Here is an 18,341-nt window from a genome sequence, read left to right on the forward strand (position 1 = left end):
CAGCGAGTGAGGCAGCGGCACATGAAGGAGGCTGCGGCTCTGGCCAGGCTGGGGAGGGGTTCCTCTGTAAAATAAGAACATGGAGAGACAAAGTAACCAGAAAGGGCAGGGAAAAAAAAGAAAAAGCCAAGACAAACTAAACTTTAAAAAAAAAATAATCCGGATCCAGAGGGACTTCTGGCTGGAGAACTTCCTGGGGAGCAATCCTGCCCCTCTGGGAGGCAATGCCAGGGCAACTCCAGCTGAAACCTGCACACAAACGCCACAAAGATTTCAGATATTTGCAGGAAGCATCCACTTAGCAACTGCTGGTTGTTATACATGAAATCCCTAATTAGCTTGGTCTTTGCATGTTAAGTGGTTTAATTAGTTAATTTTGAGTTAAACAATTTTAATTGAATGTTAATGTTCACCCATCAGTCCAGGTACAAATATCAAGTTCTGCTATTAGTGTTTTCACTTGTTCAAAGCAGTTTATCTGCACCAGTTCCAGTTAAAATCCCCCAGTTAAAAGTGTCCCAGTTAAAAATCCTTTTTCAAAGTTTAAACCACTTGTACACTGCAAGAGTTGTTTTTCTCATGTTCACTGTATACTTTTACAACTGTTTTAAGATGTATTAGATGTATTTTAATATTTTTTTAAGGGTTTCTGCTTTGCACCTTAGTTTCAGAACCAGCTCCCAAAAACCCAGTTTCTAACAGCCAACAGCTAATTTTAGACCTTTGGCCGTTGGTCTGTAGGTAAGCTCCACGGCAACCTGAATCTTAATGAGGGCATGTTACCACTCTTACCCAGCTGCTACTACCCCAACCCTGACAACGATGAGCTATTGGTAGACAGAGATGATCTGTCAAAAGGGAAGCACCAATCACTTGGGACCAAAGGGGTGTGCCATGGGCAGTCTGTGGGCGGGCTGTGGGCGGACTGGGGCGGAGCAAAGGCACTATAAAACAGCGCGTCAGCTTCAGAGCGGGAGCAGAACACTGCAGATTTTAGCTGTCATGGATGCCAGTGCTGGGCTCTTAAGCCTTACTCCTATTTAGGAGCCTTTAATAGTTTTTCCTTGACTTTTGGATTAGCTAAAAGTTAGCCCAGCACTGCAAGCTTTTCCAACAGCGGTCCAGTGCTGTTTAAGCCTGAAGATCTCTAATCCCTGCGCTCCTGGGGCATACCTCTTGAGCCACTAGGATCCCAAATTTTTGTATTTTTCTGATTTTTGTAATTTTTCAATTTTTCCGTTCTTAATAAAATAATTTTTCTGAGAGTTGTCTCATTCCTCACTGATTAACATCGCCTTCCCTGGGAACGCAGAGCGCAGACACGGACCCGCCCCGCCCCCTGAGTGCTCAGGTCCGAGCTCCCCCGCGGTCGGGGTACCTCTGCCACCGCGGCTCCGGCGCCTCGGAGGTGGTGCAGAGCGAGCACGAGGTGCTGCTGGAGGGAGCCTTAGCTGACAAAATGTTGCAATCACCTTAAGAGCAAGAGATTATGAGAATAGTTTAACGGGTAGAGATACTTTATTAATCATCACCCGAAAACAAGGCACACACAACGGGGCAGCTCTGTATTTCCTTAAACAAAGCAGCAGCTCGTTTGTTGAGTTGTTTTCATAGAATAGGGAGCAAGAAAGCTAGTCAGGAGCAAAAAGCATTACACCTGAGCTTCAATGTATTTTGGGGGGGGGGGGAATCCAGGATCACTCTTTCAGTCATTCCCCAGGATGCCCCCACGCATCTCACTCGCAACATTCTACTGTTGTAAAATTGAACACCAAGATTAAACCTTGTGACAGTACCAAATCAAGTGTACTCATATACTTAGGCATCATGTGGTTAAGGGACTCTACAGCAAAATCAAAAGCCACAGTAGTGCATGTTGTTTAGACTAATCCCTGGTATTACACAAACCCGTTTTCTCCATAGCTTCAGCTTTTCTTAATAGCTGCTATCATCTTTGTTGGTTTTAGGGTTTTAATTAAGGATTTTAATGGCACAAACCCGATTTTCCATTTTTATAGTTGAAAACTTAAAAAAAACCAACCCTCTAATTTTGAAGGGAACTAAGTCGTGATAGTATTTTACATTCCTCCTCTCCAAGAAAAGTCTCTGGAGGGTGCAAGTTTGAATATCTATGAATCTGCACAAAAAACCTAGATAGCGTACTATTCAATGAAACCTCCCCAACATAATGCAAGCCAATCATTTCCATTCTGTGCAAAATACTCTCCTGCCACTAATGACCACCTAAAATCAACCATGCCTAGAAGTTCTAGTCCAGAAAGCATGCACCCTTGAAGGTAATTTCTACATTAATGAGCAGAATTACAAAAAGAAAAAATTCAGAATACAATCGCATATCAATGATCATTCCTTTAGAGCTGTCTCCAATATAAACGGAACATACTCTGTAACTACCAAAAGGTCAAATGAAAATCACCTTAAGCAGGAATTTCACAGACATTCACATTTGGTATTTTTTAATACAACGATCCGCTAAGAAAAATGATCCATAGAAAAATGGTAGGTTGTATAAAACTTATCTTACAATTCAAGCTGATTTGCAATACATCCTGTTCATCCCTACCTGCGCAATCCGGAAACGACGCCTTTTCCTACCAGTGTAAATTACTACGGCAAGACCAGCACAAAAAGCAGCATGAAGAAATCAAGCTTGCATGATAAGGCTGCCGAAAAACTAGGAAAAGAGGTTTCTTCCATTAAAGTGTCAGTACAAGTTTTAACCAGATGAATGCAAGCAAACTTCTGGCAGCTCCTTCACTACAGCCGCACTCCCGTCCTCAGTTCTCCTGCAGCTCCAGGGGAGCATTGCTTTCTTGGGCCGTATCTGAGTCTGCGATCTGGCCGGAGAGAACTGCTTCCAGTCGCTCGTCGACCTCCGTTTTGCGTCTGAACACACACCATAGCAACAGCCCCGTGCCCAGCACACAAAGAGGCAACACCTTCACCAATGGCCTCTCGTGGTGGCTCCCCATCGACCGGCTAACGCTCCAAAACCGCGGACTGGCCTTGCTGCCGAAGAAGGGAATGGGCCCCCCGCGCTCTGGATGCGCGCCCACCGCACCCTCGGGGTCCCGCCGTCGTGCCAGTCCCCGGCGGGGCCCGGGCAGAAGCGGGGCTCGCCGCGCCCTGCAGAGACACACGCGTGAGCGGCGCAGAAGGCGCACGTAGCGTCCCGGCCCCCCTCCTCACCGCCAGCGGTCACGGTCCGGCCCCCGCCGCAGCCCCCGTCCTCACCGCCAGCGGCCCAGCGCCCAGATCATCCCGCGCCTTCCGGGAACGGAAACGGAAATGCCCCCGGGAGCTGGGTGGCGGCTGCCGTGGCGGGGGCAAGGCCGAGAGGACCCTGCACTGGGGGGTCGCGAGCCGCACTACAGGAGGCGGCAGGGTGACCGCAGATGGCGCTCACCGACCGCTGCAGTGCCGTTTCCATAGCTTGTGTTGGAAGAGTCCATTTTATTCCGCATTACGTACAGACACTTGCCAGGTATTCCCTTCGCACAACTGTGCTTTTACAACAATTCAGCGGTTTCATCGCACCTTTCTGTCAGATCCTGACCAACTTTCATTTAACCCGACAGCCAAATACGACATTAACCTTTGAACACGAGTGGGTGGAGTGGCGTGCTCTGCGCTGCTGTGGCAGAAAACGTTCCTTTTTCTGCTAAAGTGTGCCCAGAAAACTTTTTACCATACAGATTAAAATAATATGTCCTTAATATTGTATTTAGTACCTTTCTTACATCTTGCAGCACTGGTCTTGAGCTGGTTTGTGTTTACTCCAACTGTTGCCACACTTGATCAGTAAAAATAGCAAAAGCTGGGACTAGACACACAGAATCTGTAAATTTGTGCCAAATATTGGTCTTCACAAAGAAGCGTTACAAATGTTCTCAGAAACCAGCCAACTAGTCTCATAATGGTGTGCTTTCCCTCTACTACATTCTGTTTGCTTTAGGGCAGAAATTCAAAAAGCCAAGAAGACTCACAAGAAGGTAAATCCCATTTCTGGCATAATACACGTTCAGCTTAATTTACAGTCTGTACCACCCAAGTTTCTTCATACAGTGTAATTCCAAATTCCTGTATCGCCATGCAGGTGCTTGTCATCCTTTGACCTATTAAGAACCGATGCCACTGCAGTTGCCAGATGGTGACTTACGTACTCAACACTGGTATTTCCAGCTGAAAAATTTTGTTTTTAAATAAGACATCAGTTATTTTTACTTTTAAACACCAAAACATTTTTGTCACAGAATTCACTAAATAATTTTGAAATAAGTCATCTAAAGTGAATTCTGCTTTTGATTATTCAGTGCTAATCTGCAATAATGAAAAGAACTACTGCAATAATGAAAGAACTACCAAACAGGCAGAAATACTGTGCAAATTACATAGTTAATAATGTGCAGATAACGTGCTACACAAAATTTTTATGAGTTTTTTCCTAGAAAAGTTTCCCAAAGCAAAAAGAAAAAAACTAAGTATGTCACTAATTTTAAGCTAATTTAATTAGCTCAAAGGTTGTTTTGTTGAAGTGCCAATGCTGAACATAAAATCTGTAAAAGAAAATACATCTGTATTCATGTATGTATGTATATTTCCGGAAATTCAATTCTCCCTTGACAAATAGTTCGTGTAATAAAGGGCATGATGGTCTGGAAGGAATGAGGGAAAACAAACAAACAATCACAAAACCACTCAAAAACCAAACTACAAACCCCTCCAAAAAAATCAAAAAACAACTTTTCTGGAATTAGTCCAGATAAGCCGTGCTCCTTCAAAGCCAGCACCAGTCTTTCCTTCTAAAAACTGCATGTGATATGGTACTTACCTAACGGAAATCAAAGAGAGGGAAGAAAGAAACAGGCGATTTCAAAAAAGGAAAAAAACAATCCAAAAAGATCCAGAGAAAACTTCAAGTGTTATGAAAGAAATTAGGCCTTGTGGTTAATATACAGAAAGTGGAGTCACTTCAAAGACACACTCGTGCTATTAATCATGTAATACCGATTTCCTTTTAAATTGGCACCTTAAGGACTGGAGACAAACTTCAGTTACAACAGCAGTCAAAATTTTTCTATAAAACTACAATTTCAAGACATCAACAGATTTTTTGAGGACAAAGTAAGTCCTTGTGCACAGGAATCAAACCTAAGTACTTATTAAAAACTTTGTCTACCGAATTTTACCTCCATATATGCCAGATCATTTAATTGTTGCTGTAACTGAAAACAGCATTGGGGTATTCACATTCTGAGGAAACAGTCATGGAGAAGAACACTACCAAAAAAAACTCACCAGAATTTCCTTTGTATGCAATACCATGCCGACGTAATAAAACTTTTAGTTCTTTTATTTCTTCAGAAAGTTGCTTGTATTCCTAAGAAAGAAAATACATTTACAATAGTTCTCCAACTTTACAAATACATACCTAAACTGGGGGCTTTTAAGAAAAAAATGCCTCTGTGCACAGCTGTTACGCCTTTTGGCTTTAAAGATGTTAAACTAAAGAGAACAGTGCAAATTTTAGAAAAAGATACGTCTGTGTTGCCAAAAGAGGAGCCAGCTTTTTTCAAGCCCAAGAGTAAAAATTACAAATGCTTTTTGTAACTATTTCAAATCTGCTCTGTAACTAGCATTTTATCATAGACCAAAATCTTAAGTTTGCTTCAGGACTACCCTTGTTTTCTTATTATCATAATGCTGCAGTCTGGAAATTTGTGACCTCCTCAACTCTTGACCTAGTAACTTCATGTTTTTGCTCTCAGCAGTTTCTGTTAACTGACAGAGACAGGGATTGCCTAGTTCTTTTGAGACTCAAACCACATACCTGAAATCTCAGAGAAGCCAAATTTTTGGTTGTGTTTTGGTGTTTATGTGAATAAAGATAGAGCAAAATAATAAGTATTTAAGATTCTGTGGTTACCAAAACAGCCAATTTATGTCAATTAAGCTATGATGGAGCCAGAAAAAGAAGTACAAATTATTAAATACTGTATTGTTAACGAATGAAAAAAAATTACGACTGTTCCAGCTCCTATCAGATCAAAATGGTGATCTTTATATTAAAGTATATTCAGCTTAACCATGGTTTTATTTGGTTATATTCATGAATTACTACATGGTGTTTTGTCTTTGCTACATTTTTCAAATAAAAAGACAACAGCAACTGCTTCTCTGTATTGTAACGAATGAATTCCTTTCCATGCTCTTTTTCTGACGTTCAGGTCGCACTCTTCTAGGCTGAGCACACCTTCTACCTCTATTTTTCCCATTCCAATTCTGTTGCAGAAGAACTGTTCACATACACAAGAGTAATTCAGAAATGAATACAGCCATTCTGCCTTTTGGTTGTGCAACAGCCAGTGCATTCTTACGCAAGTCTGGGTAATTATCCACAGAGAGAAGCGTCAACTTTCTCGAGGTCGGTTACACATGTATCTTCAGTAGTACTTCCTTCCTGTCTCCAGACTGGTATTCCCCAGGAGTACCTACAAGGTGTTCATAACCCAAGTGCATACGCTAATTCCTTCATAACCCCCATTTTCTTACTGGGCATTCATTTTTGCTGGTTTGTTTTTGACTTAGGGGCTAGAATAAAGATACCAAATCACACTGTATGCAGGCTGTTACATATTGAAACCAGAAAAGATAACGCCATGAACAGATTCAGCTCAATACCAAGGGCGTTTACATAATGCTCTCCCCACTGATACCGTCATACAGTGAAAAGGTGGCAATTTAATTCCACACTGTAAATATTGTGCTCTATACCTTACTGCACGTCTCCACTGTTTCAAATTCCAGAGTTACTTTCTTACTCTGTTTTTCAGCTTCATTTTCTTCCGTTGCTTTCAGAAGTCCTGCTTCCTCAAAAATCTCTTTCAGTATTTTTCTGTAACCCTAAAAAAGAAAGTTTCCAAAAGGTGATCGATCAATCTATTCAACTCTCATCTCTGCTTGTAATTTTCACTGGCCATTCCAAGTCCTCAAGCTTCATTACCAGTTCATATAGTAGTTACAGAACACGAAAATTACTATTTGCCAACCACAGAATAAATGCATCTACTCCGAAAGGAGAAACTACAGAAGGCAGGTTTGGCTATTTGACAGGAATTGTTTTTTTTACCAAATAGAGTTGGAAAAAATTAATAAACCTGGTCAGTTATTAGTTCATCATACAGAAGCTGCTCTGCTTCATCCCACTTCCTTTGCAGTGCTTCAGTAAGAGTTGGATAAACTGAAAAACAGAAGTCAAACCATGTAAAAACCTAGAGCACTGTCCTGCATTAGTTAATTCCTCCTAGTATCATGCAAGCATATTTGTTTTAAGAACTCAACGTTTGTATACAGTACAAAGTCTCTACTGCTTTCAAGAACTGGGCTTACGCTTCAATTGCGCTTCACACGTTTGAAGTTTCTGGAGAATGACCAGAAATTTTTCTTATTTCCAAATACAAGGCCTCATATTCCTTTGCTCAGTGTAATTCTAACTGAGCTTTTTTGTAATGTAAGTCAAATAACAGCTACCACAGGGCTTATTCCTACAGTCCAAGAAAAAAAAAATTCTGTGAGTCTACACTAGCTAGCAATGACAGTTTATTCGAGAAATACCTATGTGTTATAATGACTGGGATTTAAAATACACTTCATAATTATATGTTAACATTTAATACAAATTTATATTAAGGTACAAACTCAACCTAAAAATGTACGCTCTGAGGATACTGTTAATATGCCAGCTGCTCCACAAAATATTCTCTAAATCTTACCTAAAAGTGAGTGGGGATGGCACACGAGAGGAGTCTCAAATGTCAGAGAGTAAACGCAAGTACTTGGCTCAGACACGTAAGCCAATTTATTGCTCTTTCCACAAACAAGATGAACCTAAACATCAGTAAAAACAGAGATGAGCACAAAAAGTCTACATGAAACAAAACCAGCACTGATGATCAGTTTGCGGTGTTCCCATGCTAGTAGATGCATTTCTGCAAATACTGTCATGTCAAAGCTTCCAGTGCCTTTTTTTTTTTCCCCAACAGAAAAAGCATTGTAGGAAGCACACCGTCCATTTATCTTACCAAATGTGAAAATTGTTTTCTCTAATGGGAAATGATTCTCCCCCCCTACCATTGTTCCTTGGACTTCTAAGCACCATATTTCCAGCAAGAATGAGAGTAAAAAGGAGGGTGAATAGGACACCCTTTAGAATCTCATCTAACATAAGCACAACTTTCTTAAATTTTATTTCTGACCAATGTGCTAACTGAAGAATACAAGACACATCCAGACTGCAGAGAAATGTTTTCATCTTCAGATTTGCAGCACCAATATTTTCTGTCTTCAAAACGAAATGCCAGTGAAAGATTGCAATCACAACATCAAAGGTCCTACAAAAATATTAATTCTTTCTGCAGCTTCTATGGGAAATAAAGATGGTAACCAGGCACCTCCATTGGAGTATAACATTTTCACCTTGGCCAGGATATGGCAGCCAAGTTGGCAGCTAATCACAAGAGATTCAACAAGGCAAAGTGCTGCTGCTTGGGTCATGACAACCCCGTGCACTGCTCCAGGCTTGGGCGAGAATAGCTGGAAAGCTGCCTGGTGGAAAAAGACCTGGGTTGAGAGGTGCTACTCATCAGGCTTGTGCTCCAGACCCTTCCACAGCTCCACTGCCCTTCTCTGGACACACTCCATGACCTCAAATCATTCCTGAAATGCTCCTAGTGCTTGTTCTAACACCATACTTTAGCTTCTCAGCATGCTATTGTTAACTGCCTAATTCTTTTCCCTCCTTTTTCCAGCATGTTCTTAGTAGGCTGGCATCTTAAATTCAACAAAGAGCTCTTTTTCTTTATTTTGCCTGACACAAATTACAAAGCACTGTACCGTATTTCTATCAAGGAAAAAAAGAGTTGTAAGTAACCAGTGAGAAAACATAAGTAAATGTCTTCAAAATTTTATCCCAATTCTAGCTTTCCTCTTCCATTCATTCACGTAGTTCCTGCAGGAATTTGTCTTTATGTTTTCTATCACAGCTTAAATGATGACTTCTTCAGGGTAGGAATGTTTCAGTTTGTAGTCTCACAAGTGTATGTAGAGTCATGCTGTCTGAATTAGCATAGTCAAAGTTACTATACCTTTGTCTGTCTGCTCTTAGTTTCACAGGAGTCTCCTTCCCTCATCCACATTCCAACAAACGTGTTGTTGTCAATTTCCCATTCATGCCAGATTCTGAAAAAAGAGGACATTATTTTGTTTTAAGTTACTGGAAAAAAAAGGATGAACCCTCAGGAAGAAAATCAAGAACGCCCTCATACCATGTTCAATTTAAGTGTAAATACTTCATTTTTGTTGTCTGAGTATTTCCATTTCCTACAGCCTTGGAAGCAGTGTAGTTTGCTACCCAGGTTGCTATATAGGGCACGTCAGTAGCACTTTTTGAGAGCAGAGCTTTGGATCAAATTTCAGTTTGGAAACCATTTGCACTTAGAAATCTGTGTTTAAGTCCAGTAAAATACAGTTAATACATCAATCCCACCACAAATTCCATGAGGCTAAGTACCCTGTGCAACTCAGTTTGTTTGCAGGATTTTTAGAGCTGGTGAGAGCACCTACAAAAACTAGTCTACTTCTGCTAGTCCTAAAGCAAATGATACCCTCAGCATGGTGATGTACCAGTTTTCTCACATACCGGCTTACCATTTTGCACATAGGAAAAAAAGAGACAACTATATGCAAAATATTTAGAAAAGCAATGCTCTGGTTGATACTTAGATTTATTTTAGGTATTATGATCCGGTGGTATTATGATCCAGGGTCTTTAAATACTTTGGGATACTTTTTTTTTGGGTCTACATTGAGCGTTTTATAACTTATAATGTTTAACAACCATTAGGCATAAAGCACTTTTTTCATTTTGTAAGTTTTGTATTCAAGTCAAACTGCAAATAGTTAATGGACATGCAATCTGTGCTAATATAAGGTGCAGTCAGACATTATTGAATTTCTCACATGAACATATCACGCTTGCAGTTGGCATTGGTTATTAATCAGTCTCCAGCTAAAATACTGTGTTAGTATTTATCAACAACAAAAAAATAGCTGAATTTTTCAAGACAGGGTCCTTCTATGCATAATACCTTGGGAACTACCATGACCTAAGCTGACCAATAGAAGAATCTTAATTTTAAAACTGCCTCCTTTTTTACAATCTATGAAGTGGCCTGCTAACAACATAGCTAAAACGTAAAAGGTCTAAATGCCTCACCCTAAAATCCCACTATAGGCATTCCAACGAAAAGTCTGCTCATGCTGGGTGACATTATGGAAAGGACAAAACTCATACTTGTACCTTAAAATGAGAGAAAGGAAAAAGAAAATAAGAGACGTTTCAGACTGGAATACAAAACCAGTTAATTCCTAGTAAGTATATAGAAACAAATATCCAAATCCATTACTCACGTGGATTCCATGAAACTGAAACACTTGCCAGCAAGCCTAAAGAGATGTGCAGGGCCTAAAAACATCACAACATGACATAAAGGAAAAATAATGTTTTGGTTAAATTTACGCAAGCTTCTGCGGTGACAAAAGTGCGAGGAGCATGTGACAAATTTAGTTTTCTGCTGTACATAGGAATTTTTTATCTTTCATATGAATTACTGTTAAGTTCTCACTAGCACTATACCGGTTTGCATCATGACCTTTGACGTTTTTCATTCTCACTATCCAGTGAAATAGATAAACCTCTTTTTAAAACAAAAATAAGAAACCTGTGTAAAAATAAACATTTGGAGGCCAGGTCCATAAAAGGAATCATCAGTGCAGATCATGCCAAAGTCTAACACTGAAATCACTGAAACTCTTGCTTGGCAGCTGTCTGTCTCCAAAGTCATTCAAACTCTGCAAGTTTATACTAGTAAAGTCCATTTGTTCAAAATGTTGACAGCACTGCGTATTTCAGTTTCACTGAGATTCTCAAACTGAATATTCTTTTTCACCATTTGCCTTCGTGGTCTGATCCAGGCAGTACTCAACAAGATAAACCTTTTGCTGTCAGACAGGTCAGCAGCTGCACTTCTACTCTTGTAGTATTGACTACAAGGCTTGCTGTCAAAGCAATCAAGACAGGTAACTAACTTGTCATTAAAAAGAGCATCAAAAGTTCTGAAGTACGTGCTAGAGGAGTATTTCAGTATCTCTTGTATAAGGAAATTTTCCTTGGAATTACTAAATACTTACGAGGAAAGAAGAAAAGAGATTACAAAGCATATAAAATAAAACCCCATCCTGGGCTCTAACTCCCGCTGTCAGGACTGCACGGGTACTTTTTCCAAGTATCTAGACAAGCAATCCTACCAACAAAGGTCAGACCACCAGAATCATGCCCTCCAGAATGCCTTAACCACTGGGATACAGGCAGGTTCTCTTTCCCAAGTGTTTTCCTGACTGTATGATCTTGCATTTCATTCTAGAGATAGGCTTGGCCAAAGGGTTTGCTCCTCTACTACATGAAATCTGTGCCCTAGCAATTAGGATGCTCTAGAAGAGAAATTAACAGAACTATTACCCCAATTGTTTTGTAGAAGAAAAGAGCAAGTACGGTTTCCATGCTAAAGAAATAATTGTGCAAGGCAGGGGTCCATGCCCTAGATTCGTGTTCCATATATACCCCCAATTTTTGGCTACATGTACAATCCCACAACAAAGAAAAAAGGATTTCTGGTGTGTTGCCCTTTTTTCCTGCTATGTTTGGCATCTTCCCCTTCAGCATTCTATTACTAATCCCATTTCTAATTATTTCACTTTTCACAGGCAGTACATGCAGAATTTGATTTGAGTTTATAAAACATGACAAAAAACATTAAGCATAGTCACATTCAATGTCGCCATACCAAAATGCCTTTCTTGAATCTGAACAAGGTTTAAGTCTGTGCCTAAGGTTAGCAGAGAGACAAGAGTTACTCCCTTTTGCTTAGTCTGCCTTCAGTGCTTATCTGCTCTCCTCCTCAGATGGCCTAGAATTTTTTACATTCTTGTTCATTTTGCTTAAGTGGTGTATTTATGTTGCAACACCTAGGCTGTGTGTGAAACTGAGGCCCTCTGACTGGCTCCAAGACTACTCTTAGGACTTTTTTTAAAAACTGTATTTGGGTATTAAGTACTACCAGATGATGGGATTACTTTCATATGATAATCCCAATGACATCAAGGACGTCAAGAAGAAAGGAGTGTTTATTGTGGGTCAAAAGGATCTGTGTCAGGCTGAAAAAACACAGAATAAAACATATGGATAGTACTGTCACAAAACCAGTATAAACAGCACTGGGACCTGGAACCACCAATGAAGTCAATCTAGGTTTTAACTCTTCAGAGCACAATAAAACACATTTGCCCGTGCTTATTTTCCGTGATGCTTCTAAAATCACATGCCAGATTAGGTTTTGTGTGCGTAAAGTCGAAGTAGACTATTTGCATTGCAAACAACTGTTGCTAAATGATAAAAACCGTACCACCCCCCCCCCCCCCCCCCAAACCGGTTGCATATACCTGATACTGCAGATGGGGACATCTTTGGCTGCAGCCTATTTGTCTGAGGCAAGAATGGGTTATTCAACCTTTCAAAAGAAGGAAAGTTAAACGTTTAAGGGTGAGTTACGCATCTGGCCGCGCATACATCCTCCCCTACCTGTGCGTCCCAATACCGATGGCCGCTGCCCGCGGGCCACCAGCGGGGTCTGCGCCAGCGCCCCGGCCCGGCGCCCCATCTCCGGAGGAAGAAATGGGCTGGAGCGGGCACAACGGCAGACAGACCCGAACCCGCCGAGTGCGGGTGGAGCGCGGGACACGGCGAGCGGGCGGCCACGTACCCGAACGTATTCGGCTCCTCCACGATCTTCATCTTCCCCGCCGAGGCGAAGAGACCTGCGAGGAGAGAGCAGTTTGGCCGCGGCGGATGGACCAAGCCGCCAGCGCGCCCGCTCGCCCCGCGGCCCCCGCACTCACCCAGCGCCGCGCTCAGCGCCGCCAGCAGCAGCCGGGCCGCCATCGCCGGTGCCGCGGGAAGCGGAAGTGCGCGCGCAGCGGGGCGGTGTCTCCGCCGGGCGCGGCCATGGAGCACCGCCGGCGCGGGAGCCGCCGCGGGAGCCGGCGCAGGGCTCGCAGCCTCGAGACTTTCGCGGTGGAAGCAGAGGCCGCGCTGAGAGGTGCGTGAGGCGCCGCGGGACGCGGACAAGGGCAGGCACGTCCCGCCGGGCTCTGCCGCGTCGGCGCTGGGCACTGATGTACACTTGCTGTTTTCAGCTTGCCTGGAGGGCGAGAGGGCCGCGGATGGGGGCGCTCGGGAGGCCAAGTTCCCCTGCCCCCTTGCCATGTGGGAGCTCGGACACTGCGATCCCAAGAAATGCACCGGGAGGAAACTAGCCCGGAAAGGGTTGCTGCGAACCCTGCGCCTCCGCCAGAGATTCCCGGGCGTCATCCTCAGCCCGCTGGCCACGGAGTATGTCTCTCCCGCTGACAGGTGGGGGGCTCCGGTGCCTGTTGGCAAACCCGGGCCGAAGGTGGGGTGGAGAGGCGCAGACTGTGAGGGAGAGCACTTGGTTCAAACACGGTCCTGACGCTGTATTAGGGAGAGCATTTTAAGCCCTGATTCACGGCCGAAACTGATACGGAATAAAATTGACCTTCTTATTATATTACACCCATGCATGAACATGAGAAGTAGAGCCGTTTTATCAAATCAACTTAACATTTTTACACAGCTGGTATCAGATGAGAAAAGCATCTGTAGATCCCAATGAAAAATCAAGGTGCACATCTTGTAGGTTAATTACTTCAGAGCACGGGCCTGTAGCTACTGTATCTTTTATCGTTCCATATTTAAGGTCCTCGGTTAGAGAACGCAATGTGTTAACCAGAAAACCTTTTTGGAGAAATGAGAATTTCCTTCAAATGTGCCTGCAGAACTTTTATAAAGGTGTACTTACTCAGAGAAAAGATTTGTCTTTAAAAGCTAGCAGAGAACCTAACTCTGAACTTTGGTGTAGTTTTAAGATGTGAACATTACTATTAATCACACTCCTCTGTAGCATTTTTAAACCTAGAAGTATTCACATTTCATTTTGAAACACATGGATAAACCTTTTTTTTGCCGTTTGCATGTTTGGAGGAAAACCATGCTACTATTCTTTCTCATTGCATCTCTGTTTTAGGTTATTGTAAGGCACATGGGTTTTGATTGACAAAGCAGGGGTCATATGCAAGTTTGTTGCCAATATAAAGCAGCAATTTGAATTCTCACTTCATCAGTGTAATGGTGACAATTTTTCAAATACAGTGGCGTTTCTTTTTTTCAGGCGTGTCATTGCTCAGAGTGGAATTGCAGTCATAGATTGCTCCTGGGCCAAATTAGAAGAAACTCCCTTTAAGAGAATGAGAGGGGGCCATCTGCGGTTGCTGCCTTACTTGGTTGCTGCAAATCCTGTAAACTATGGTCGGCCGTGCAAGCTGTCCTGCGTGGAAGCTTTTGCTGCAGCATTTTGCATTGTCGGTAGGCTCAATTTGTCTGATGTGAAGTACGTTGCTAGCAATTCTTACATCCTTAATAAATCAGAAGAGATGGTCTGCGACAAAAGAAACTGTAATGCTGTCACACGGGTCATCACTTTCTTGAGTTTGGGATTAGATTGTCTAGCTTTCTTCCAAGTGCTTGTATCGGTGACACTGAGGTATCTGTGGAGTATTCATGTCAGCTACTAAACAGGACACAAACTGATAATCCTCATTTTGTCGGGATGGTGCGTAACATCAGAAAAACTTTAAAAAAAGACAGAAGACAGAAGACGAATCCTTAGGCACCTTTGCCTTAGTGACAGGTAGCAGCTGGCTGTTAATAGGGCGAGGTCCGGGTAAGAACAAAAGAAATTGCTTGTCTCCCCCCCCTCCCCCCCCGATGTTTTGCAGACTCATCACTGAACTTTGATAAGATAAATGCTCTACCATACTGCAGACAACTCTTTATCTTCCGAAGACACTGTATGTACAATTGGTACAATATGTACTGAAGGGCTGTGGGACCTAGAGTTTGAATCATTCATTACCTGTACAAAATATGTAACACTCACTAAAAGGCTATGAACTACTCTTGGATTCAGTTCCATGATTCAAGTTAAACTGAAATTTGAAAATATTTGTAGTTTTTCCAAAAGTTTTAGTCTCCAAACACTGAAAGAAACACTGGCAAACGTCTCTCTATTGCATTGATACGTAGGCGTGTACTGAACTGGAAACGTGTAAGCCGAGTGAAATCTCACACTAAAGAAGATAACTGATAATTTATTTTCTGTTTTAGGATTCCCAGATCTAGCCACCATTCTCCTAAGGAAATTTAAATGGGGTAAGGCATTTATTGACCTGAACAAAAATCTCTTGGAAAAATACGCAGCTTGTCATTGCCAGGACGACATTGTAAGCATTGAGAAGGACTTTTTAGCCAGTGTCCAAGAAAAAAAAGATGAAGAAGTAGGTAAGATAAAAACACAGAAATACTACACATGCCCTTTTTATACTACACCTGCCCTTTTTCTAAGCAGTTTCTTTACAGTCTTTAACCTAAATCTCATGAAAATATCAGAAGGTGGAAGATAAATGCTTTGTTGAAATGTGTTCTGTCTTTATACTGTGCTAAGTGTGGCTCTTCGCCCATTTTTTTCAACGAAAGCAATTTAATATATAGAGTAGTGTATTCACAGTTGAACTGTGAAGCAGTTACCCTTATTCAACTAACCAAACTAGAAGAAGTAGGAGCAAAAAGAAAGTATGATGCTTCCTTGTTTTATATACAGATGTTAAAAGCAGAGTAAATAGACTAGTAATTGAGAAGGAACTATGAGAGAAAGATACACATACAGTCAGACAGCAAGTCAGTTATACATAAAGCTGTGAAGGACCTTTAATTGACTTAATTTATATAGTCCCCAATCAAGACGTTTAAAATCAGACATATAAAGATAATTAAAATCATTTATAGTAAGTACAAGTACTTTATTCCCAAACTCTTCCAGTAATTTATTGGAATCCCAGTATTTCAGGCCGTATTCACAGTGAGTGCTTGGTCTCATGCAAGACAGCACAAAGAAAGGCAAATAATCAAGAACATACGTAAAGAGATTATCCTAATTAGCGTTTTCCTTTCCCAGTGATTAAGCCCTGTCCAATAGGCCAGGGCTGTAAGAAGATAGTCAACAGCCTTTAGTTGCTCTTAACTTTGATTTCTTTGCCATATGCTGAATTAAACCATCCTCTTGCTTGGTGGAAGCCTAACTAGTTAGACTAAACTGAAGACAGCTCTTAAGGGGGAACACGACTATGCCAATTAAAGCACACTCCCACCTACAATCCTATGTATTTCCTGGTTGAACTGCAGAACCTAGGCTATCATGCCTTGTTTAACTTTTCTGAGGTTTGACAGTTCTTTCCAGCTACCTCAGCCAAAGTAAGCCCAGCCCCACCCTTACTCAGCAAGAGCTAAACCTGGACAGCTGTAATTCACTTCTCAGTGGACATCAGCTAACGAGATAGCCCTTTTAGAATTTAATGATTTCGAGACCATCCATGTTTTCTTACCCAAAGCCTTAGAAACCTACTCATACAATCTGACTACCTCTAAAGAGCTACTGAACCCCTTCCAGGGGATGAGGGAAGAGTGAAAAGCCTAGAATGGGCAGGCAGGACTTGGGTTATTTCCGCACCTCCCCTGGTTTCTCATCAAACAACTATGATAAACTTATGAGAAATGGGAACCAGACTTTCTGTCCCTTCCCCTCCCTGCCAATAATCTATGAAAATGAAGGTAGACGGTTAAAAAAATGCTTTTTTCATCTGCAGTTTTTCCTTATTTTTTCCAGATCCATTTGACATTGACTTAGACAAAGAATTTTCTAATCCCAACAGGCCAGTCAATTCCTCAGGGTAATGAAATTTAATTTCAATACTTGTTTTTCTTACTGTAAGTTACTTTGCCTTTATAATCCTGAAAAATATTTCCAGTCTAGCACAAAGCAAGGAAGACTCTGAGGAGGACAGCATGAGCAATCCAGATGAAGCCACTGAAAGCAGTGAAAGCACTGACGAGAGCAGTCCAGAAGAAACAAAAATACAACAGGAAATAAAAATGCCCAATAATCCCAAAGAGTCGTAACATCTTGTATAAAGAAATCTTCTTGCAAATACTTGAGTGCGTCTTGTTCACCTGTAACTTGGTGCTTAGCAAACATCAGTCTCTATGCAGGTTTATAGGTCTTTTTATGCACGAGGGCTCTAGGTTATTTAATTTTTAGGTAAGTATGGAATGTTAAATTATTTTGTAAGGAGCTTGAAGCTTAGTTACAAGTTAAAAAATAAACAACCCTGTATTCTAATCAACATGTCTAGAAAGTGGTTTATAGGGATTATTTTTAACTAATAGTGTATTAGGTAAACTTTCTTAACTTCTCGTCTGTATTTCAGCGGGAAAACATGACTAAGCTATTGTCCTGTTCATGGTACCTACCACATAAGAAGTCCCTGACTCTTCGCAGGCTTGAACCTGCCACGTGTATTTCAACTACTTCATCTATTTAGAATAAACTGAGCAAAGCTTAAAAGGAAAAAATGCTTCTTGGAATTGCTTTAACGTCTCCCTGTGTCTTTTCAGGAACTTTAATTGCTCATTTTATTTACTCTGATACAGTCCTAAGCAACACACTGCTTTGGCACTTCATATTCAGAACTGTACTGTGAAACTTCAGATCACAGGTTCATCAATGCTATCTCTGTGTATTTGCATCACTCAAAGTGGCACCGTACCAAGTCAGAAATACACAGTGTCTAGCCCTTAAAGCTTTGTGTCAAGACGCGCACCCAGCACTAGTGTCTTAGGTCGCTTTTCCCTATGCCTGCCAGTTTGTATAATAAAAATGAGCTGCTAGCAGTTGTTTTCTGTATATTTAAATAGAATACTCTGGAGTTTCAAGCTGTAACCTAAACTTTAAACCCTTCAGTAGAATCAGAGATACTAAGGACAACTCACAGACACGCCTTCAGAAATCAGAGTTCTTCACGTCCCAGGACTTTCTCCTCTTGTCCCTCTGCTATTAGAGGGATTAAATGCTAGCGCTACCGGAGCTAGAGCTGGGAGTAACAGCAGCAGTTTGAGTGGTACAAATACTCAATTTCCCTTTTAAAAACGCACAAGTAAATTAGTTCTACGAGGAGATTTTTCTTTTGATTCGGTTTCTCAGTAACTTCCCCACCCAAACAAAATTTTTCCCAAATGT

At 41.5% G+C, this 18,341-nt stretch overlaps 2 protein-coding genes across 3 annotated transcripts; one reads left to right on the forward strand and one right to left on the reverse strand.

The window, feature by feature from the left end:
* Positions 1-149: 149 nt before the first annotated feature.
* Positions 150-13,566, reverse strand: GNPTG (N-acetylglucosamine-1-phosphate transferase subunit gamma). 2 transcript variants are annotated; one of them, XM_042036993.1, is made up of 11 exons: positions 13,033-13,565; positions 12,897-12,951; positions 12,577-12,644; positions 10,489-10,543; positions 10,295-10,378; positions 9,165-9,258; positions 7,794-7,908; positions 7,179-7,261; positions 6,796-6,924; positions 5,320-5,401; positions 150-4,203 (listed from the first exon to the last, which is right to left on the reverse strand). In XM_042036993.1, the coding sequence occupies exons 1-11, from the start codon at positions 13,502-13,504 to the stop codon at positions 4,079-4,081; spliced, it is 1,362 nt and encodes a 453-aa protein (XP_041892927.1). In that variant the 5' UTR covers positions 13,505-13,565; the 3' UTR covers positions 150-4,078. The 2 variants fall into 2 exon arrangements, with proteins under 2 accessions (XP_041892927.1, XP_041892928.1); XM_042036994.1 differs by lacking the exon at positions 150-4,203 and adding an exon at positions 4,506-4,676 and having other exon boundaries at positions 13,033-13,566.
* On the forward strand, positions 3,417-17,689 carry TSR3 (TSR3 ribosome maturation factor). Its single transcript, XM_042037555.1, has 7 exons — positions 3,417-3,505; positions 3,977-4,013; positions 12,676-13,232; positions 14,382-14,575; positions 15,377-15,550; positions 16,932-16,995; positions 17,074-17,689. Exons 1-7 carry the CDS (start codon positions 3,417-3,419, stop codon positions 17,222-17,224), a joined length of 1,266 nt encoding a protein of 421 aa, XP_041893489.1. The 3' UTR covers positions 17,225-17,689.
* Positions 17,690-18,341: the final 652 nt, after the last annotated feature.

This window comes from Corvus kubaryi, unplaced genomic scaffold, assembly GCF_017639235.1.
Source record: "Corvus kubaryi isolate FWS band 111438036 unplaced genomic scaffold, C.kubaryi_AGA036_p1.0 37387, whole genome shotgun sequence".
Classification (NCBI taxonomy): domain Eukaryota; kingdom Metazoa; phylum Chordata; class Aves; order Passeriformes; family Corvidae; genus Corvus; species Corvus kubaryi.